Below are 24,578 nucleotides of genomic sequence, written 5' to 3' on the forward strand. Positions count from 1 at the left end.
GATTTGCTGCTTCTGGATATTTCATATAAGTGGGATCATATAGTATTTGTCCTCTTGTGTCTGGCTTCTTTCACTTGGCATAATTTTTTTTTTTTGTACTTCAGATAAAGGTTTACAGAATAAACTAGCTTCTTCTTAAACAATCAGTACATGTATTGTTTTGTGACATTGGTTACCAACCCCACGGCATGTCAACGCCCTCCCTTCTCGACCCTGGGTTCCCTATTACTAGCTTTCCTGTCCTCTCCTGCCTTCTAGCCCTTGCCCCAGGGCTGCTGTACCCATTTAGTCTTGTTTTGTTTTATGGGCCTGTCTAATCTTTGGCTGAAGGGTGAACCTCAGGAGTGATTTCATTACTGAGCTAAAAGGGCATCTAGGGGCTATACTCTCAGGGTTTCTCCAGTCTTGTCAGGCCACTAAGTCTGGTCTTTTTTTGTGAGTTTGAATTTTATTCTATGTTTTCCTCCAGCTCTATCCCAGACCCTCTGTTGTGATCCCTATCAGAGCATCGATGGCGGTAGCTGGGCACCATCTAGTTGTACTGGACTCAGTCTGGTGGAGGCTGTGGTAGTGGTGGCCCATTAGTGCTTTGGACTAATCTTTCCCTTGTTTCGTTAGTTTTCTTCATTCTCCCTTGCTCCCGATGAGGTGAGGCCAGTGGAGTATCCTAGATGGCCACTCACCGGCTTTAAGACCCCAGACGCTACTCACCAAAGTAGAATGTAGAACATTTTCTTTATAAACTATGTTATGCCAGTTAAGCTAGATGTTCTCCGAGACCATGGTCTGCACACCCCTCAGCGTAATTAAAAATATGTATATTTTATTGTGTTTTAGGTGAAAGTGTACACAGCATATATAATATATATGATATATAATGATAATACATATATATATAATATACTGGCCCAAAAAATAAACAATAACACTTGTGAGGAATGTGTTCCTTTAAACAATGAACTATACAAGACCAAAGGGTAAACATTTACCCAAAAGCAAAGATGAGAAAGCAAGGGGCGGCAGGGAAACCAGTTGGATGGAAACAGGGCAGGCGGGGTGGAAATGGTGAGAGTGCTGACACATTGTAGGGGTAGTAACCAATATCACGTGTCCCAGGCAATTTTTGATCTACTTCTGTTACTCTAAATTAGTTAATATTTTGTATAGTTTTATGTAGGTAGAGTCATACAGCCTGGCTTCTTTTACTGAGCACGTACTGTTTTGAGATTCGTCCATGTTGTGTGTGTCAGTAGGTCATTGTCTTTTGTCGCTGGGTAGTATTCCATTGTACAGATTTACCACAATCAATGTATCCATTCACACGTTGATGGACGTTTGGATTGTTTGTAGTTTTTGGCTATTACAAATAAAACTGTTATGAGCGTTCATGTTCAAGTCCTTGTATGTACATAAGATTTCATGTGTCTTAGGTAAGTACCTAGGAGTGGAATGACTCAGTCATGTAGTAGGTTTATGTATAACTTTTAAGAAAAACTGCCAAACTAATTTTGAAAGTGTCTGTACCATTTTACATGCCCGCCAGAATCATATAAATGTTCCATTTGTTCCAGACGCTCACCAAGACTTGGTATCATCAGTCTTTTTAATTTTTGCCATTCTAATAGGTGTGTAGCGATATTTCATTGTGGTTTTAATATACATTTCCCTAATGACTCATGGAAGCCCTGCCGGTGCAGTGGTTAAGAGCTCACAGTTTGAATCCACCAGCTGCTCTTTGGAAGCCTAGGAGGGCCTCGTTCTGCTCTGACCTGTGGGGTTGCTATGAGTCAGAATCGACTCTACGGCAGTGGGTTTGGCGTTTGGTTTAAAGCCCAGTGAATCTCCTTTGCATGTGCTTTTTTATTGTCTGTGTGTCTCCTTTGGTTAAGGGTTTGTTCAGATGGTTTATCCATTTTCAACTGGATTATTTGTTTTTTTTTTATTGAGTTATAACAATTTCTTATATATCCTAGATCCAAGTCCTTTGTCAGATGTGTTTTAGAAATATTGTCTCCTAGTCTGTGTCTTACTTTTTTCAGTCTCTTAACAGTGTCTTTGAAAGAGCAGAAGTTCCTAATTTTGGTCAAGTCCAATTAACTGATTTTTTCTTTTATAGATTGTGATTTTGGATATATATAAGAAATCTTTGACTAACCTAAGGCCACAGAGGTTTTATCCTAGAAATTTTATAGTTTAAGGTTAAAAAAATTTTTTTTTTAAGTTTTACAGTATTTTATTGTATTTTTGGTGTAAGTTTGCACAAATTAGATTCCCATTTAAAAAGTTCTATACACATATTGCTCAGTGACATTGGTTACATTTTTCACAATGCATAAATATTCTCATTATTTCCCTTCTGGTTGTTATGTTCTCATTAATCTAGCTTTCCTGCCCCCTTTATCATCTCATCTTTGTTTTAGGCTAAATGTTGACTCTTGGTCTCATATAGATGATTTTTTTTGAAAGCTCAGTAACTCACTGGTGATATTGTTTGTCTTATGAGCCAATCTGTGATTTAGCCGAAAGGTGCCCTCTGGGAGTAGTTTCTGTTCCAAATTTAAAGGATATCTCAGAGTGACAGTCTTGTGGGTTCCTCTAGTCACTACTGGTTCAGTAAGTCTGATCTTCTATAAGAATGTGAGTTTTGTTCTACATTTTTCTCCCGTTCTATCAGGGACTATCTATTGTGTCCCTGTTCAGTTGGTAGTGGTAGCTGGGTACCATCTAGTTCTTCTGGTCTCAGGATAGATGAGGCTGTGATTCGGATGGACTCTTAGTCCTGTAGTTTCTTTTTTGAGTCTTTCGTTTCATTTTTTCTCTTTTGCTCCAGATAAGTAGAGACCTATAGTTGTATCTTAGATGGCTGCTTACAAGCTTTTGACTCCAGGTGCTACTCACCAAACTAGGATGTAGAACATAAACTTTATAAACTATGTTATGCCAGTTGACCAAGTTGTCTCACAGGACTATGGTCCTAGGCCTTCAAATCCCGTAAACCAGTCCCGTGAGGTTATGTCTAGGAAGTATCCGTAACTGTGCCCCCTACGGGCTTTATTATATATATGAATATATATGCAGCACACACAAACATGTATATGCATGTGCCTGCAAATACACCTGTACCTGCACATGTGGATACTCACATGTGCCTTCCTGTACACATACATGCATACGTATCTACCTGAGTAACCACACGTAAATCTTTCGGTTGTTATTGCTTCGGAGCCCTGGTGGCACAGTGCTTAAGAGCTATGGCTGCTAATGAAAAGGTCAGCAGTTCAAATTCACCAGTTGCTCTTTGGAAACCCTATGGAGTAGTTCTACATTGTCCCATAGGGTCATTCTGAGTCTTTTTTTTTTTTTTTTTTTTTGCTGTTATTGCAAAATTGTGTATGTCATGTAGAATTTATCCCTTATTCTTGTATGTGCATATTTAACCCATGTTGGGTATTGCCTTTCCCATCACCAAAAATGACAAATATCTGCTATTTAGAAAGTGATTCCACCTCCATCCCTCTCCCGCCCCTGGTAGCCACCAAAAAACATTGCTTACCGTATGTACACCTATTCTTGTCTTTTTATGACAGTGAAATCATACAATATTAGTCCTTTTGTGATTGACTTATTTCACTCAGTATACCGATTCATCCGTGTTGTAAGATGTTTTGAGAACTCATCATTATTCTTTATAGCTGTGTAGTATTCCATTGTATGCGTGTACTACAATTTGTTTATCCATTCACCTGTTGATGGGCACTTAGATTGTGTCCATCTTTTTGCTATTGTGAATTAAGCTGCAACGAACATAGGTGTGCGTATGACTGTTCGTGTCACTGATCTTATATCTCTTGGGTGTATACCTAGGAGTGGGATTGCTAGATCATAAGGTATTTCTATTTCTAGCTTTTTGAGGAAGCCACCATACTGTTTTCCATAGTGATTGCACCATTTTACAATCCCACCAGCAGTAGATAAGGGTTCCAGCCTCCCTACAACCTCGCCAGCATAGTTTAAGGTTTTACATTAGGTCTTTGACCCACTTAGAGTTAATTTTTTATATATTAGGGTATGTTGAAATTCATCGTTGTTTTTAATATGCATATCAATTTGTTATTGAGCCATTTTTTAAAACAATTATCTTTTCTCTACTTTTGTTAAAATCAGTTGACCATGTATGTATGGGTCTATTTCTGGACTCTCTGTTCTGTTCTGCAGGAGAAAGACATGGCAGTCTGCTTCCGTAAAGATTTTCAGCCTTGGAGACCCTATGGAGCAATTCTACCGTGTCCTATAGGGTCCCTATGAGACAGAACTGACTTGACGATATTGGGTTTGGTTTGAGTTTTGTTCTGTTCCATTAATCCAATTGTTTATCTTTATATCAATACCCCACTGTCTTGATTATTGTACCTTTATAAATCTTTTAAGTCAGTTGGTATAAGCTTTTCAGCTTTGTTCTATTTCAAAAAATTTTTCACTGTTTTAAGTCCTTTGCATCTCCATGTGAATTTTAGAATTGCTTTCAATTTCTACAAAAAAGCCTCCTGGGATTTTGATTGGGGTTATATTGAATCCATAGGTTAATTTGGAGAGAACTGACGTCTTAATAGTATTGAGTCTTCCAGTTTGTGAATGTGGTCTATCCATTTATTTAGTTCTTCTCTAATTTTTCCTCAGAAGTATTTTATAGTTTTCAGTGTACATACATGTCTTGAACATATTTTATTAGACCCATCCCTAAGTATTTCATATTTTTATTTTATTGTAAATGACAAAATTTTTAATTTCTAATTGTTCCTAGTATATAAAAATTGATTTTTGTACATTTATCTTGTATCTTGCCACCTTGATAAACTCACTGATTTGTTTTGGTAGCTTTTTTGTATACCCTTTAGGATTTTCTATGTAAGTGATCATGCTGTCTGTGAATAAAGGCAGTTACTTCTTTATTTCTAATCTGGATACCTTTTATTTCTTTTTCTAACCTATTGCACTGGCTACAACATCCAGAACAATGTCGAATAGGAGTAATGAACACAGACATCCTTGCCTTATTCCTGATCTTAGGGGAGAAACATTTAGTCTTTTACCATTAAGTATGATATTAACTGTAGGTTTATTGTAGATGCCATTATGTCAGGTTGAATAAATTCCTTCCACTCCTAGTTTGCTAACAGTTTTTATCAGAAATGACGTTAAGTTTTGTCAGATGCTTTTACTGCATCTATTGAGGCTAATGGAGCCCTGATGGCTCAGTGGTTAAGAGCTCGGCTGCTAACTAAAAGGTCAGCAGTTCGAATCTACTAACTGCTCCTTGGAAACCCTGTGGGACAGTTCTACTCTGTCCTATAGGGTCACTATGAGTCAGAGCTGACTTGATGGCACCTAATAATAACAACAACATTGAGGCTATTGTGTGGTTTTTCTTTTTTAAGTCTGTTAATATGATGAGCTACACTTACTGGTTTTCATATGATGAATCAACTTTTCATTTCTGATATGAATGCTACTTAGTCATGAGGTATTTTCTTTTTAATATATCGTTGGAGTTGATTTGCCAAAATTTTGTTACAAATTTTTGCGTCAGTATTTTTGCATCTAATACTGGTAGTTTGTATCTCTTAAGGAGTTTGTCCATTTCATCTAAAGTTGTCAAATTTATTGGCATAAAATCATTAATACTTTGTTATTACCATTTTAATAGCTGTAAAATCTGATTTTAATTTGTGTCTGTTCCCTCCCACCTGTCCTTTTAGGCTAGACACTATCAGATCATCTCAAAGAACTACTTTTTAGTTTGATTGATTTTTTTTTTCCCTGTTTTTCATTTTACTTATTTTTGCTCTGATCTTTATTATTTTCTTTTTTCTCTATGGATGGGATTTACTTTGATCACATCATGCCTTCTGAGGCTTAGTCAACATCAGTCCCGATGGTCACTCTGGATCTGGTCAGCCCTCACTCCTTGGCCTCAGGTGTGTTCTGGCTCTCAGGAATCAGGACCAAAGACAAATTGTTCACTGCAAGGGGGCTCCATACCTTGCAATAAACATTTAGGATTGTTTGGTCCTCTTGATGCATTAACCCCTTTGTCATTATGAAATGATCCTCTTTATTCCTACTAATAGTCTCTACTGTGAAATCTACTTTGATATTAATATAGCCACTCCCACTTACTTTTGATTGGTGTTTGCATGGTATGTATTTATTCACTTTTTTTCTTTTAACTTATTTAAAGTGCTATTGTTGTAAGCAGCATATAATTGGGTCTTGCTTTTTTATTCTCTCTGACACTGTCTTAGTTACCTAGTGCTGCTGTAACAGAAATACCACAAGTGGATGGCTTTTAACAAAGAGAAGTTTATTCTCTCACAGTCCAGTAGGCTACAAGTTTGAATTCAGGGCGCTGGCTCCAGGAGAAGGCTCTCTCTCTCTGTTGGCTCTGTAGGAAGGTCATTGTTGGTCTTCCCTTGGTCTGGGGGCATCTCAGCGGAGGAACCTCAGGTCCAAAGGGTGCGCTGTGCTCCTGGCGCTGCTTTCTTGGTGGTATGAGGTCTCCATGTCTCTCTGCTCTCTTTTATATCTCAAAAGAGATTGGTTTAAGATACTATCTAATCTTGTAGATCTCATCAATATAAATGCCACTAATCCATCTTATTACATCACAGTGATAGGATTTACAACACATAGGGAAATCACATCAGATGACAGAATGGTGAACAACCATACAATACTGGGAATCATGACCTAGCCAAGTTGACAGGTACTTTGGGGAGGCACAGTTCAATCCATGATAGACATGCTCCACCTTTTTCATCTGTTTAGACCTGATATTTACATTTAATATGGTTGTTGATGCGGTTGGATTTAAATCTACCATCCTGCTGTTTGTTTTCTATTGTCCCATCTGTTCTTTATTGTTTTTATCCTCTTTAGAATATTTTTTATGACTCCTTTTTACTTCCTTTTTTTGGCTTGTTAGTATAACTTTTTGTTGCATTCTTTCATTGGCTTTTTTTTTTTTAAGGGTTTATAGTGTGTATTTTTAACTATCGCAGTCTTAACTTCAAGTGCTATCAGACCACTTCATGTGTAGTGTAAGAACCTTTCAATAGCCCACTTCAGCTTCTCTCCTCTTGGCCTTTGTGCCGTTGTTGTCATCCGTGTTCCTTCTATACATGTTATAAACTCCACAGTACAATGTGACTATTTTTGCTTTACACAGTCTTTATCTTTTAAAGGCATTTACATGTTAAGAGTAAAATTCTTCTATGTTTACCCACACAGTTATCTTTTTTTGGTGCTGTTTGTTCCTTTGTGTAGATTAGATTTCCATCTGTCATCCTCTGACTTCTGCTGGAAGGACTTGCTCTCAACATTTCTTGTAGTGCAGGTCTACCGCTGATGAGTCCTTTCACCTTTTGTAGGTCAGAAAGTCTTTATCTTGCCTGCATTTTTAAAAGATATCTTCGCTTGGCATAGAATTCTAGGTTGAAAGGTGGGTTTTGTTTGTTTTTAAAATTTAAGTATTTTAAAGATGGTGTTGTCTTATGCTTTAGGTTGTTTCCAACCGGAAATATGTCATTCTCTTTTCCTTCCTCTTGCCTTTTTTTCTTGTCTGCTTTTAAGATTTTTTATTTATCACTGGTTTCAGTGATTTGATGATGATGTGCCCTGATGTAGTTTTTTTTTTTTTTCATGTTTCTTATGTTTGGGGTTTATTGAGGTTCTTGGATATGTGAGTTTATAGTTTTCACAAAGCTTGGCAAATTTTTGGCCATTGTTTCTTTTTTAAAAAAATTAATTTTTTTGTTGTTGAGAATGTGCTCAGCATAACATACAACAATTCAACAATTTCTACATGTGTAATTCAGTGACATTGATTACATTCTTCAAGTTGTGTGACCACTTTTCCTTTTCTGAATTGTTCCTCCCCCATTAACATGAACTTACTGGCCCCTAAGTTTCCTTTCTAATTTTTATTGAGGTGCTGTTGTCAATTTGGAAACCCTGGTGGCTTAGTGGTTAAGTGCTATGGCTGCTAACCAAAGGGTCGGCAGTTCGAATCCGCCAGCTGCTCCTTGGAAACTCTATGGGGCAGTTCTACTCTGTCCTATACGGTCGCTATGAGTCGGAATAAACTCGACGGTGCTGGGTTTGGTTTTTGGTTCCATATAGATAGTTTTTAAAAGAGCACAATCCTCAAGGCAAACATTGTTTACCAGTTAAGCTAAGCTATTGTTTCGTTTTAAGAAGACTCCTGGGGATATTTTTGGTTTGTTTAATGATTATCTCAGGGCAATAGTTTAGGAATTCATCCAGCATCCATGGCTCCAGAAATTTTGTATTCCATGCGAATTTGAAATTCTTTTCTGTATTTTCCTCCTTTTTATCATGATTCTTCCATAGAATCTTTGATCAAAACATTCAATAATGGTGGCCGGGCACGATCCAGTTCTTCTGGTCTCATGGCAAAGGAGGCAGCTGTTCATAGAGGCCGTTAGCCACTCATTCTGTTTCTTCCTCCTATTCCTGACTCTCCTTCTTCCTCTGTTGCTCCAGGTGAATGCAGTCTAGTTGTTGTCCCTTGGATGGCCACTTGCTAGCTTTCAAGACCCCAGGCACTCTGCAAAGAACTAGGAGGTAGGACAGAAGCACTGAACACAATAGTAGGCCAATTAACTGGGATGCCTCATGAAACCATGACCCTAAACCTCCAAACCAAGGAACCAAATCCCATGAGGTATTTGGTTGTACATAAAAAAAAAAAAAAAAAATTTTTTTTTTTTTTTTTAAGTAGCCTCAGCAGCTGTTGTTTTTTTTTTTTTGGTAAATTTACCAATTCAGCTTTTTCCAGGTGTACAGCTTATTGACATCAGTTACATTGACTGACTGTTCAGCCATTACCCTTAATCACTGTGATTTTCCCATCCCGTAGGCATAGCCACCCTTCCCCTATCCGTTCTGCTCCTGGTAATCACTAATAAACTTTGTTCTCTGTGCATTTGTCTATTCTCATCTTTTTGTATAAGTGAGGTCATACAATATTTGTTGTTTTGTGATTGACTTATTTTACTCAGCGCAATGTTGTCAAGCTCCATCCATGTTGTGTCAAGGCTTTGTTTTTCTTCCTGGCTGAGTAGTAGTCCTTCATATGTATGTACCACATTTTGTCTATCCATTCATTCATTGATGGGTATTTAGTTTATTTTTACCTTTTGGCTATTACGAATAGTTCTGCAGTATGCATTGGGATACATATGTCAGCTCACATTGCTGCTTTCAAGTCCCTTGGGTGTATTCCTAACAATGGAATTGATGGGTCATATGGTAGTTGTGTTTTTAGTTTTTTGAGGAACCACCACACTGCTTTCCACAGTGGCTGTACCATTTTGCATTCTCACCAGCAATGGATAAGGGTTCCAATTTCCCTACATCTTCAGCAACATTTGTTATTTTCTGTTTTTTTATTTTAGCCATCCTAGTTTTTTTTTAGTGAGAATGAAATGATGTCTCGTTGTGACTTTGATTTGCATCTCTCTGATGGCTAATGACTTTGCATTTCTTTCCGTGTGTTTGGTGGCCATTTGAATGACCTCTTTGGTAAAAGACTATTATTTCTTAAAATAAATTTTTTTTTTGTTTTTGTTAGGAGCTCCAATTGATTATATGTGTATCGGGCCACATGAAATTGTTCCATAGCTCACTGATTCTCTCTTTTTTTTTTTTTAAATGTTTTTCCCTTCTGTATTTCATTTTGGGTAATACCTGTTACTATGGTTTCAGGTTCAGTAATCTTTTCTTCTGCAATTTCTACCTGCTGTCAAATTCATTCTGTGTCTTTGTCTTCTTATACATTGTAGTTTTCTAGAGTTAACAATTTGGTTCTTTTTTTAAAATATCTTCTCTATTTTTGCTTAACATGCTGTCTTGCCTCTAGCTTCTTGAACATACAGAATAGAGTTATAGTAACCATTTTGATGTTCTTGTCTACTAATCCTATCACATGTTTCATGTCTGGGTTGGCTTTAGGTGACTGATTTGCCCTTAACTGAGTGTGTTTTCCTGTGTCTTTGCGTGCACTGTTTTGTTTGGATGCCAGATACTGGAAATATTTCTTTGTTCAGTGCTAAGTATTTTTATATTTTTAGGAATATTGTTGAGATTTGTTCTAGGATGCAGTTATTTGGATTTTGCTCTGTGAGGCGGATCAGAGCAGCATTAATTCTAGAGCAGGGCTTAGCAAACCACGGCCTGTGGGCCACATCCTGCCCCCACCTGTTTTTGCATGGCCAGCAAGCTAAGAGTGATTTTTGCATTTTTAAATAGTTGAAAAATAATCACGAGAATAATGTTTTGTTACTTGGGAAAATTATATGAAGGTCAGAGTTTAGGGTCTGTAAATAAAATTTTATGGGATTACAGACACCCTTATTTATTTACATATTAGCTATGGCTGCTTTCCTGCTACAACGGCTGAGCTGAGTAGTTGCCCTAGGGACTGCGTGGCCCACAAAGCCTAAAATATTTACTATCTGGGCTTTTACAGAAAACATTTGCTGACCCCAGTCTGGAGGTGATTTACTCACTACTGAGCCAGAACCATGCCGAGTACTCTTACCTGATGCTCCGTGAATTATGAGCTGACCTGGGTGGTGGGAATAGGAGCTATGCTTGAACTTACTTGAGCTCAGAGGAATCATTTCCTCTACCCTTTGGGTGGTTCTTTCCCCATCCTTGAGGAGTGTCCTTGAGCACCCTGACCAACACTCAGCTGAAGATTCCAGGTGGACCCTCTGGTGCTCTGCCCTGTGTATTCTAGCCTCATTGGCCTATTTGGATCCTCCTTACCTCCGGGAGACTGCTGGGCTCCACCTGGGCTGCTTCTCCCTTTTCACGAGTACAGACCCGTGTTCCTGAGTCAGGTTGCAGACTTTTATTCACTAGTACTCTGTTTGTGAGGTTTTTCTTAATTGGTTCCATCTAGCCCTTTTTTTTTTTTTTTTTTTTGCAGACCCATTTTATTTATTTTTGAAAAATAACAACAATTTATTAATTCGATCAAGTCTGGCATGAGTAAGCATTCAGATTTTCTCTTTTTTTTTTTAATAATATTTTATTGTGTTTAGGCAGAAGTTTACACAACCAACTAGGTTCCCCTTTAACAATTTTTATACAAATCGTTACATGCCATTGTTATAATTTTTACAAAGTGTCAACATTCTCCTTTATGTATTTCCCCTTTGTTCCGTTTCCATTGATCTAGCTTCCCTTTTCCTCCTTGCCTTCTCATCTTTGCTTTTGGGTAAATGTTGACCATTTGATCTCATATAGTTAATTGTTTAGGGAGCACATTACTCACAGGTGATACTGTTAATTTTATATGCCAATCTATTTTTTGGCTGAAAGGTGACCTGTAGAAATAGCTTCAATTCCAAGTTCAAAAGCTACCTTTGGGCAATAGTCTTGGGGGTTCCTCTAGTCTTTATTAGTCCAGTAGGTATGGCCTTTTTTTTTTAGGAATTTAAGTTTTTTTTCTACGTTTTTCTCCCATTCTATCTGGAACTTTCTACCGTGTCCTTGGCCAGAACATTTGGTTGTGGTAGCTGGGCACCAAATAGTTCTTCTGGTCTCAGGTAGAAGAGTCTGTGGTTCATGTGCACTGCTAGTCTCATGGACTAGCTTCTTCTGGAACCTTTGATTTCCTTCTTTCTCTTTTGCTCCATATAAGTAGAGACCAATAGTTGTATCTTAGGTGGCTGCTCACGAGAATTTAAGACCCCAGACACTACTAACCAAACTAGGATGTAGAACATTATCTTTGTGAACTATGATACGCCAATCAACTAAGTTGTCCCCCGAGACTGTGGTCCCAAGCCTTTTAACCCAGTAAAACAATCCCAAGGGTTGTCTAGGCGTATCTAGGAAGCCTCTCCATCTAGTCTTACCGTAATTCTGTAGATGTTCTTCCTAGATTCTAGCAGAAAGTCATGCATTAGTTCTAGATTTCTGTGTCCTTAGGTCTCTCAGTACTTTCATATGAAGTGGTAGGGTTGGGAAGAGTGGCTAACCAGACTCCATGTTACACTGGGCAATCTTAGTAGCTAATCTTTGAACTCTTGCAGTCAAGACTTTTCAGACAACTTTCTTTGAAGATACCCTATCTTGTAGCTGTTACCTAGACCAGAAGGATTCCTTCTCTAAAATCTTAAAACAAACAAAAACGCTGTCTTTTTTTTTTTTTTTTTTTAGTTGTCTACTGCTGCTATAAGAGAAATACCACAAGTGAATGGCTTTAACGAACAGAAATTTATTCTCTCACAGTCTAGGATGCTAGAAGTCTGAATTCAGGGTGTCAGCTCCAGGGGAAGGCTTTCACTCTCTGTTGGCTCTAGGGGAAGGTCCTTGTCATCAGTCTTCCCCTGGTCAAGGAGCTTCTCAGTGTAGGGACCCTGGGTCCAAAGGATACACTCTGCTCCTGGCTCTGCTTTCTTGGTGGTATGAAGTGCCCTGTCTCTCTGCTCGCTTTTCTCTTTTATATCTCAAAAGAGGTTGACACAAGGTACAGCCTAATCTTGGAGATTGAGTCCTGTGTCATTAAGATAACTGCCTCTAATCCTGCCTCATTAACATCTTAGAGGTAGGATTCACAACATGTGGGAAAATCACGTCAGATGACAAAGTGGTAGACAGTCACACAGTACTAAGAATCATGGCCTAACCAAGTTGACACACATTTCTGGGGGACACAATTCAATTAATAACAAACACCAATTCTTAAAGCTTGCTCCAAGGGTCTTTTCAAAGTAGTGATTAACTTCTTTAACCACCTTTACCTAATCTTTCCTTATTTGTCCCTGTTGTTGTCATTGTTAGCTGCTGTCAAGTTGGCCCCCAACTCACGGTGACCCTTTGCACAATGGAATTGGACTGTTGTGATCCACAGGATTTTCATTGTCTGATTTTTTGATAGTAGATTGCCAGGACTTTTTTCCTCGTCTGTCTTAGTCTGGAAGCTCCACTGAAACCTGTTCAGCATTGATTATAAAGTAAACCCTGATTTATCCAGATTGTTTAGAGACTGGACTGTTCTCCTTTTTATTTGCCAGATAATTAGGCATTCCCATTCATAGGTTACAAGTTAGAATACAGCAAAAATATACTTCAATCAAAAACTGAATCAAACATGATTTACTTTTTCTTTGGCTGTTTGGAAGACATCTCAGCACAGTGATTCAAGCTCATTTTATTTTCTCCCTGATATGTCTGATCAGTTACCACCTGCTCCTATTTATCAGGTGGTTTACATTTTTTTTTACATTGGAACATCTCTAAGATGGCCCTTCCTCTCCTCTCAGGAATGCTGTTTTAGGACTTGGAGAGCCTCAGGTCATCGGAATGAATATCATTAATACATACACATTGTGGTTATCTGGGCCTTCTGTGGCTTTTAATAATGGAATGGAAAATTTATGGTAGCACTTAACGTGGTGAGGCAGTGCTAAGGGTGAATAGAAATTATTTGAGCAGAGCAGAATTTTTAGCCCTCTTTCTGTTTTGCAAGGAGCCCTGGTGGCGCAGTGGTTAAAGCTATCTACTGCTAACCCGAAGGTCAGCGGTTAGAAACCACCAGGTGCTCCGCTCCAAGGGAGAAAAATGTGGCAGTCTGTTTCTGTAGAGATTTACAGCCTTGGGAACCCTTTGGGGCTGCTATGAGTCGGAATTGACTCGACAGCGGTGGGTTTGGTTTTTTGGATTCTGTTTTACGTTAGAGAGATGGACTCTAGGTAGTTGAGTCAGATAATGAGCCAAATTTGATAGAGCATACTGGTGGGAATGCAAAATGTTACAGCCATTTTGGAAAATGATATGGCGCTTTTTTAAAAAGCTGGAAATAGAAGTGCCATACCAGCAACCCCACTCCTAGGAATATATCCTAGAGAAATAAGAGGTATCACATGCATAGCCATATTTATGCCAGTCCATTAGTTTAAAATAAATTCCAGATGATTTAATGAGTTAAATGTAATGGTTTGTAGAAAGATGAGGAAAAAAATGTAAGTATTAATGTGATCTTGGGCAAAAAGACTTTTGTGATTTCATTGCAGCATTATGCACAATAGTGAAAAGATGGAAACAACCTAAGTGCCCATCAGCAGATGAATGAATAAAAAAACTATTGTACACACACATAATGGGATACAGCACAACGATAAAGAACAATGATGAATCTGCAAATCATCTCACAACATGGATGAATCTGCAGGGCACTATGCTGTGTGAAATAAGTCAGTCACAAAAGGACAAATACTGTATAAGACCATTATTGTAAAAACTCCTGTAAAGGTTTACACACAGAAAGAAATAATCTTTGATGGTTAAGGGGGCAGAGGGAAAAACACTAAACAGTAGGTAGGTGGTAACTTTGGTGAAGGGTAAGACAGTATACAATACTGCGGAAGAGCACAACTTGACCAAGGTGAGGTCATAGAAGCTTCATGGACACATCCAAACTGAGGGACAGAGTTACTGGCTGAGGGCTGGGGACCATGGTCTTAGGGGACATCTAGCTCAATTGGCATAACATGGTTTATAGAGAAAATGTTCTACATCCTCCTTTGGTGAGTAGCATCTGGGTCTTAAAAGCTTGTGAGTGGCCATCTAAGATACGTCTACTGGTCTCACCCCATCTGGAGCAAGGGAGAATGAAGAAAACCAAAGATACAACGTAAAGATTAGTCCAGAGAACTAATGGACCACAGCTACCACAGCTTCTACCAGACAGAGTCCAGCATAACTAGATGGTACCTGGCTACTACCACCGACTTCTTTGACAAGGATCACAATAGAGGGTCCCGGACAGAGTAAGAGAAAAATGTAGAACAAAATTCAAACTCACACACACACACAAAATACCATACTTCCTGGTCTGACAGAGACTGGAGAAAGCCTGAGAGTATGACCCTTGGACACCTTTTAACTCAGTACTGAAGTCACTCCTGAGGTCCACTCTTAGCCAAAGATTAAAAAAAAAAAAAAACAGGCCCATAAAACAAAACAAGACTAAATGGGCACGCCAGCCCAGGGGCAAGGAAGAGAAGGCAGGAGGGGACAGGAAAGCTGGATGAGTGGAAATAGGGAACCCGAAGTTGAGAAAGGGAGCATGTTGACACATTGCAGGGCTGGCAACCAATGTTACAAAACAATATGTGCATCAATTGTTTAATGAGAAGCTAATTTGCTCTGTAAACTTTCACCTAAAGTGCAACAAAAAATACATATAAAAATTTTTTTTTATTGTACTTTAGATGAAGGTTTACAGAACAAACTAGTTTCTCATTAAACAGTTAGTACACATTGTTTTATGACATTGGGTAACAGCCCCATGACATGTCAGCACTCTCCCTTCTCAACTCTGAGTTCCCTATTATCAGGTTTCCTGCTCCCTCTTTCCTTCTAGTCCTTGCCCCTGGGCTGGCGTGCCCCTTTAGTCTCGTTTTGTTTTATGGGCCTGTCCAATCTTTGGCCGAAGGGTGAACCTTAGGAGTGACTTCATTACTGAGCTGAATTGGTGTCTAGGAGCCATACTCTCAGGGTTTCTCCAGGCTTTGTCAGGCCAGCAAGTCTGGTCTTTCTTTTTGTGTTAGAATTTGGTTCTATATTTTTCTCCAGCTCTGTCAGGGACCCTCTGTTGTGATCCTTGTCAGAGCAGTCAGTGGTAGCCGGCTACCATCTAGTTGTGCTGGACTCCATCTGGTAGAGGCTGTGATAGATGTGGTCCTTTGGACTAATCTTTCCCTTGTATCTTTAGTTTTCTTCATTCTCCGTTGCTTCCGAAGGGGTGAGACCAGTGGAGTATCTTAGATGGCTGCTCACAGGCTTTTAAGACACCAGATGCTACACCCCAAAGCAGAATTTTCTTTATAAACTATGTTCTGCCAACTGAGCTAGATGTTCCCCAAGACCATGGTCCCCACAGCCCTCAGCCCAGCAATTCAGTCCCTCAGGGAGTTTGGATAGAGAAGATTATAATCTAGGTATTTTTCATTCATAACCTGTGTCTCTACTGCATAAAGCAACTTCAGAACATTAATGACTCCCTAGTTGAAAACCCTGGAAGAATCTCCTTTCCTCTTTTTAAATTGTTTGACCTTTTCATTTATGTTGACACTTGACCCCCAGTTCTATATATAGATTATTCTTTGGATGCGTTTGGAATTTTAGTACAACATCGGCCATCCTAGAGTAGAACTAGGTTGAAGATAGGTTTATCTTGGAGGCCATCCAAGTGGTTGTTACTAAAGACCCCAAAGAACCTCATTATAAAGTGATTTTGCTATAAAACGATTACTTGGAACAATCCCTAGAGACAACAGGCTGTTTCTATGGTTAAAAAAGTGTATAGTGTCAAAGTATGTCACCAAGGGGTCCTTACCTCACACCATTAGTTTAAATAAATTCCAGATGAATTAATGAGTTAAGTGTAATGGTTTAATTCCATAAAAAGATGAAAAAAATATATAATTATTAATGTGATCTTGGGTAATAAGACTTTTGAGATTTCTGCTTTTATAGATCGGTCTTTCTGTGAAACAATTCTTTTTAAAACCCCATAAAAGAAGCGAGAGACCACCTGGCATATTGCTTGGGTAAAAACAGTCATTGCATTCAGCCTCACAGGTTTCTTCCTAATGCACCCGAAAGCAAAGGCGAGAAGTTCTCACAAAGACACTTCTGAGACAGCCTAGTTCAAAAAGCCAATATCACATTTTAAACGAAGGCTCTTGAGTTATTTGAGTTCTTTTCTCTCTAAGTTTTCAAAAAACCAGAAAAGGAATACATTTTCCTTTTTTAAAACAAAAGCACTGTTTTACTTTACATGGTTTTGTATCCTGCCTTTTTATTTGTTAACATACTATAGGCTCCTCTCTACATCAAAATACACTTCTGCCGTTGTTTTTAATGGCCATATAGTGTTTCATTATATAGATACACTATAAATTGTAACCCAATCCCTGTGTTTGGGCATTTTTAGGTAGTTACAGTTTTTTCACTGTTATGAATATGTCAGTCTGGGTGCAACTGGGAGAGAATTTTGAACAGAGCAAGTTTAGTATACAGACTCGTTAACTGTAATGGGGATCAGAGTGAGCGTAGATGAGCTAGTGAGAAGTAAAGCCAGCAGCAGCTGCTGTTGAGGGGATCCTGGCCCACAGCACCCCGTGTGTGTCGGAGTAGAATGTGCTCTATGAGGTTTTCAGGGACCGATTTTTTGGAAGTAGATCTCCAGGCTTTTCTTCTGAAGCACCTCTGGGTGGACTTGAACCGCCAGTCTTTCAGCTAAACAGCCAAGTATGTTAACCGTTTGTACCACCCAGGGACTGTAGTCCAGTAATTGGCATAAGGAGCAATCACAGCCTCTGGGGCTAAGACAGCATACTCAGGGAAGGGCACCACACCCCCAAGGCTGAGATTCAGACCTTGTTTTAGAGGGCACAGCTGGGATTCCTGGATGGCAGAGAAGTCACTGTGGTGCTCGAAGAACTTGCTGGAAATCTGCGTCCTGGGGTGCCAGGGAAAGCTGTTCATGGGGAGCCGTCTGGCTGCAGACACTCTGCTACAAATTGCCAGTGAGAGGGTATGTCAGGAGGGTTTGTTTTGGGAGAGGTTGCTGCTCACCGGGTGCTGCTGGCTGCTGTGCAGGACCTGTACTGAAGCGCACAGCATCCTCTCAGGAGAGCAGGCTGGAACCGGAAAGCAAACACCCTTTTCTTCCTGCAGTGTCTCTCCAGCGCCCTCAGGTGACAAAGCTGGCAAAGGAAAAAATATTTTAAGGGTCCAGATCCATTTTGACAGAGCAGTCAAAAAGGGTGAATTTGGAGCTGAGAGGCAGTAGATTGATAACCAGCGTAGCAAGCAGCCTTTCAGGGAATATCCTTATATAATATCGTTACATACCGTCTGAACATGATATTACTATATATGCCTAGAAACAGAACTGATAGATAAAAAGATGGGCCGGTTTGCCCTCTAGAAAGGTGTATCCACTTACCCTCCCATCACATGGTACATAGGAGCCTCTAGTCCTTCGCACTTTAGTTAGCCCTGGGTATTATCATTTTTTAAAATCTTTACAAATCTGATAAGCCAAAAGAAAAAAAAAAAGTAGTAAGGTCAAAAGTTTTATTTATTTTCTGTTTTTTATTCTGTTGTGAATTTCCAGTCTATATCCTTTGGCCATTTTTAAAATTGGGATATTAAGTCTTTTTTTTTTTTAATTGATGTTACGTGTTCTTTACATGTTATATGTTGGAAAGTTTAAATGTTTATGTAGTCAAATCTTATTTTTAATATTTAGAAACAAATTATCTGGACATCATTTTAGTATAAGGTATGACTTATTTAATTTTTTCTTTGTTATGTTCTGATAATGTTAACTGTTTTATCTGTCTTTTCCTGAGTGACTTAAAATATTAGTTTCATCATATATTGAATTGTGGTACATTCCTGAGTTTAAATTATCTTTCACTGGTTTTCAGTTAGTTGATTGTTTTTCTTTTTCTTCCAGAACAGGATGCAGGCCTTGATGCCCTTTCTTCCATCATAAGCCGCCAAAAACAAATGGGGCAGGAAATTGGAAGTGAATTGGATGAACAAAATGGTAAGGAGAAGTCTGAGATTGACCAGGTTTGCAATTTAGTGTATATATTAAAGGCTGAAATATTTGTTGAGTCTTCTTATTATTATGAAACATGTAAAGTGGTTTAACACTAATGGAATGGATTATTATAGTTTAATGTAATTGAGGGTGGTTTGTGACAGATTTAGATTGTAGTTATTAAATACTGCATAAGGAAAATTTGTTCAAAAAATTCCAGTTCTCAGTAGCTGCTTTTAAAAATATTTTGCTTTATGATCCATTTATCTGAGCTTTACTTTCACGCAGTAATCATGTGGCATTGCTCAGTGCTTTGTACACTGTGAGGCTAGGACACTCAGGCTGCGTGTACTTCATATCATCAGTACACCCAGTGGATTTGTCATAAATGCCAGGCTGCAGGGGTCGGGGCGGGGGGGAAGTGTTTGAAGATTTTGTTCAGGACTTGGTGTGACAAATCTGATTGGAGAAAGAATAACTTGCAATCTCAGGCAGGATGGATTAGGGGAGACAGAGCTTTAAGTCAGGGAGGTGGCCGGAAAGGCTCTGTGCTTGAGGTTTGTGGTGTGAGGTGATGAGTGCCTGAGCGAGAGTTGTAGTAGCAAGAATGGGAAGGAAAGGATGGATACAAAGGACTGACGGCACTTTTAATGTTACGAATGAATCCGGAGAAATAGAGAAGGGTCACTGGTTTGTGAGTAGGATCCTACGTCCAGTTTGGGGCATGTCTCATTAGAGGTACCCATGAGAGATCCAGGTGGAACTGTCAAGTAGACAGTTGGAGGTACAGTACCAGAGCTCAGAGAGAGGACAGGGCCAAAGAAAATAAATGTGAGGAGCTTTAGCATAGAGGTGATGTACGAAACTATAAGAATAGTTGAGTTTTAGTGAAACTAACGTTTATCGAAAGGCTCTACTATGTGCTAGGAAGCACTTTCTTAGAAGTCGATGTGGTACGGTGAATTACATAATATGGCCCTTTGTAACTCTCACCAAATGACTGGGTGAGGACTATGAAAATGAGGTGCACCAAGACAATTGGCTAGCTTGCTAATAATGTAAATAAGGTGCATGGCACCTTGTGTGGTTGGGACCATGCATATAAGGCATGTGGAACCCTAAGGAGGGGGTTGGTCCGTTTTGCCATCCTGCTGGGCTTAAAAGAGCAGTCGATCCAGAGCAGGGGGGGACCTACCACCACCAAGAAAGAAGAGCTAGGAGTGGAGCACGTCCATCAGACCCAGGATCCCTGCGCTGAGACCTCCTAGACCCAGGAGACAGAGAGAGAGAGAGGTGTAACACTGGAGACAGCGAGAAGCAGTGGCAGAGAAACAGTGGCAGCAAAGGCAGCTGAACGAGGAGACTGGCAGGAGACGGCATGGTGAGCTTCTTGGCCCACTGAGCAAGACGATTACAGTAGGTGTGCTGACCCATGGAGCAAGAGCTGAGCGCCTTCGGGCACAGGGCTTCCGCGGAGTGGAGTGCCTCTACGCGCTTGGCAGTAGAGCTAGGCTTACCAACCCATGGAGTGAGAGAGCTGAGGGCCTTTGGGCCGAGGCTTACTGGCAGAGTGGTGTGCCTCCAGGCACTTAGCAGAGCTAAAAGAGCTTTGTAGCACTTGTCTGAACAGGGCAGAGGGCAAGGAACCAGAGAGAGGTATGCATACAGGCATGGCTGAGGAGAGTCTGTCCTGATTGAAAAACTGTATCCTGGGTGTTGCTGAACCTGAATTGTCCCTAATAAACCCAAAAATCCTGAGTCTTGTTTATGAGTTCTGTGTGGTCATTGCAACAAATTATCAAACTCAGCAGAGAAGTAGAGACTGCTGTGGGATGGACAGTTGGTGTCAGAATTGGTAAAAAGGTTGGAGGGTGGAGGTATGTCTGACCTCCTCATGGGAATCAGCCTTGGGCTGCTGATCTTGATTCTCCTTCCCCCTTGTGAAGTTGGAGGAAGTCAGACGCCACTGCCATGCCATTTTTACAGTCATTTTATTTAATCTGTACAATGACATCATGAAAGTCATGTCACCCTGTTTATTAGAGATGAAGGTCGGAGAAGCTGAGGAACTTGTCCAATGTCTTATCGCTTAAAAGTGTCAGAACTGAAATTCAAACTCAGGTCTTCTTATTCTAATTTGATTGCCTTTTTGAGTATGTTAGCTTACTCTCTAAGGAAGACAAAGTAGGGAGGGAAAAGTAAAAGGGTCTAAGGGTTGAGCTTTTGGTGATAGTACTCATGATGGAATGGCTTTCAAGAAAAGTTGTGAACATCCAGCTCAATTGGCATAACGTAGCTCATAAAGAAACCGTTCTACATCTACTTTGTTGACTAGTGTCTGAGGTCTTAAAAGCTTTTGAGGGCCATCTTAGATACATCTATTAGTCCCATCCCATCCAGAGCAAAGAATAATGAAGAAAACAAAAGGCACAGGAAGATATTAGTTCAAAGGACTAATGGACCACATGAACTATAGCTTCCACCAGCCTGAGCCCAGAGGAACTAGATGGTGCCCAGCCACCACCACCGATGTCTCTGAAAGGAGTCATAATAGAGGGTCCCAGACAGAGCAGGAGAATAATGTAGAACAAAATTCAGATTCACAAAAAAAGACCAGACTGGAGGAACCCCCGAGACTGTGGCTCCCGGATACCCTGTTAACTCAGAACTGAAGCCACTCCTGAAGTCCAAAACAGACAGTAACATGCTTGAGGAATGTGCTGCTTAGTTCGATCAAGTATTCAAGACCAAATGGGCAACACCTGCTCCGAAGAAAAGATGAGAAGGCAAGAAGGCAAGAAAACTGGATGAATGGACAGGGGAACCCAAGGTGGAAAGGGAAAGGCGGGGAGTGCTGACACATTACGGGGATTGCAACCAATGTCACAAAAAAACTGTGTATAAATTTTTGAATGAGAAACTAATTTGCACTGTGAACTTTTACCTAAATCACAATAAAACTTAAAAAAAAAAGAAAAAGAACAGTTGTCATCATTGTATAAGTGACAGTTGAAGCCCTGAGAATGGATGAATGCTGCCCTGAAGGGGAGACTGCACTTGTTGAAATCATACGAGTGCTTCCTTTCTCCTTAGGATACCTAGGAAGAATGAGTTCATTTGTTACCACAGTGCTATTTATTCCTTTCAGCTATTGTGAAAACCCTGATGGCGTAGTAATTAAGTGCTATGGCTGTTAACCAAAACGTTGGCAATTTGAATCCACCAGGTGCTCCTTGGAAACCCTATGGGGCAGTTCTACTCTGTCCTATAGGGTTGCTATGAGTCAGGATCAACTCAATAGCAACTGTTTTTTTAATCATAAATGAGTAGATTACTAAAGCAAACTGAGAAGCCTTCTCCTTTCATAATCCTAATAGTGGTTTTTAATAGTTTAAGCACAGGAAGGAAGACAATTTAATAATTTTCCTGATGGTGCCAATGTGAATATAGTACAGTGAAGCCTGTGAGAACCGAAACTCAGTGGGACTGCCTTGTTTTTCTGAGTCTCCCAAGTTTTCTGCCTTTGACAGAGTGCAGCCTTACCACTTTTCTATTGCTCATTTTAGTGGAAAATATTTGAGTTTTCCTTTTCTTACAGTTTTCTGCCTCACACAGGTTCCGGCTTTTGCAGGTTTTCCTGTAATATAACAAATATTGTAATATGTGTTGTATATAATTACATATATATATAATTATGTTATCATATAATCCAGTTTTTGGTTAGTTTCTTCCTCGAAAGACAGTTTTGACAAGAAAATAAGCTCTATAGAAAATCTGCGTAATTGTTGGTGTATAATTATTCTTTGTCCCAAGGTAATTCAGTGGGTCAGACTAGAAGGAACTCCAGCCACCAAACTAGTGAAACGTGCGTATCCTGGGATGTGTTTAGATTGTCCTCGGTGTAGCAGTCTGTGAATAGATGATGAAGAATTGATGGTGCCTGATTTGCTGGAGTGATTTACTAATTTCCCAGATCACATCACTGCACCTTATTCCAGAGTAGGAAATACCACCAGCAGTCCTTAGTCTTATCTTTCCTCTGCTTCAGAGTTAGCACACTGTGCTACATATTAGAATCACCTGGGGAGCTTTTAAAAAACCCCAAAGCCCAGGCCCTACCTGCGTTAGTTTTCTGTTTCTGCTGTACAGATTACGATAAGTTTAGTGGTTTAAGATAACACCAATTTATTATCTTATAGTTCTGTGGGTCAGAAGTCTGACATGAATCTCATGGGCTAAAATCGAGATGCCGGCAGGGCTGCATTCTTTTCTGGAGACTCTAGGGGAGAATACATTTCCTTGCCTTTTCCATCTCCCAGAGACCACCCACATTTCTTGGTTCATGTCCTTTACACAATGCTGAAGACTTGTCTTGGTCCCTTCTTCCATCTTCAGAGCCAACAGCAGCGCGTTCAGCCTGTCTCACATCGTATCTAATTTCCGCTTCCTTCCCTCTTCTACTTCCGCGTACCTTTGGGGTTACACTGGGTCCGCCCAGGCAATCCAGGGTAACCTCCTTGTTTCAAAATCAGCTGACGAGCAACCTTAACTCGCCGTTGCCACATAACCTGACACATTCAGCAGTTGTGGGGCTTAGAACATGGACGTCGCTGTTGTTGGTAGCAGCCGTGGAGTCACCAGTGCGCAATGGACTAAAACGCCGCCTGGTCTGCGCTGCCCCCGTGATCGGCTGCGTATCGGACCATTGTGATCCGTAGGGTCTTCATAGGCTGATTTTCAGTAGATCACCGGGCCTTTCTTCCTAGTCAGTCTTCGTTTGGAAGCTCCGCTGAAACCTGTTCAGCGTCGTAGCAACATGCAAGCCTCCACTGATAATGAGTGGTGGCTGCATACGAAGTGCATTGGCTGGGAATCGAACCTAGGTCTCCCACATGGAAGGCAAGATAGGCAATATACTGTCATAGTCACAGTCAGAGACTCTTTCCCCTAATCACGAATTTCCCCCCCCCCGTCGTTTTCGCTTATTCCCCCCCGCCTCCCCATTCCAGACTCAGATGGATGTGTGTGTACAGATGTGAGGTATTTTTCCATGAGTTGTCTAAATAAGCTGGATTTTCTCTGTGGTGGCCTCCCAGAGAGAACCCAGTTATGATGGTGGTTTTCAAATGTGCATATTTGCTCCTCAGAAATAGGGCAGAGTCAGCCATTTTCTTTCACAATAACCGAATGACTCTGAGGATAAAAAATTATATCCCTGCCAGGGCCATAACAATCCTTTATTCGTTTAGTTAAAGTCAAAATAGGCCATCATTATGTCTATAGGTGTTCGGAACAGGATTGAAGCCCCCTCTGGATTTTTGCTGTGAGCCAAGCGTGTAAGGAGTCGTCGAGAACTCTGGAGAAGGATACCGTGTTTGTTGTAACCATCACTGTGTGATTTAGTGCCCTGGTGAATTATTCTTTTGTTTTTCATTAAATGAAAGCAACAGTGGGCTTGGATAATGGCCAAATAGGCCGTTTTGGAATTAAGTATGGAAACCTTACTAACAAAATACGTTGTACTTAGAGCATAACAATAAAGCTGAAGGGCCAATTTAACATCAGTTAGGAATTCAGTTTTCAATCTTCCCATGTAGAATTATGAAGGGCCTGAGTAACACCACTAATTACGTTGTTCATGTGCCAGTGACCAAGCCTAATGTCCAAAAAGACTAGCAGTTAAGAGAAAATGACAGTGATGGAAGACAGTATATGAGGGTTGGGGCGCTGGGGAAGGTGGCAGGACGGCAGGAGGGAGGGATGGGGAGGTAAACCAATGAGATCATCTCATAAACCCATTGCCGTCGAGTTGACCCCAACGCATAGCCACCCTAGAGGACAGAGTAGAACTGCCCCGTAGCGTTTCCAAGGAGCGGCTGGGGGATTTGAACTGCTGACCTTTTGGTTAGCAGCCAAGCTC

At 40.1% G+C, this 24,578-nt stretch overlaps 1 protein-coding gene across 2 annotated transcripts in view; it reads left to right on the forward strand.

The window, feature by feature from the left end:
- The window catches only part of STX8 (syntaxin 8), a 344,032-nt gene that overhangs the window by 67,893 nt on the left and 251,561 nt on the right, over positions 1-24,578 (forward strand). For both annotated transcript variants that reach the window (XM_049861531.1, XM_049861530.1), the window contains exon 6: positions 18,569-18,661. In XM_049861531.1, the coding sequence (XP_049717488.1) occupies positions 18,569-18,661 (93 nt within the window). The remainder of the gene's footprint in view (positions 1-18,568; positions 18,662-24,578) is intronic.

The sequence above is a fragment of the Elephas maximus genome, chromosome 19 (assembly GCF_024166365.1).
Source record: "Elephas maximus indicus isolate mEleMax1 chromosome 19, mEleMax1 primary haplotype, whole genome shotgun sequence".
Classification (NCBI taxonomy): domain Eukaryota; kingdom Metazoa; phylum Chordata; class Mammalia; order Proboscidea; family Elephantidae; genus Elephas; species Elephas maximus.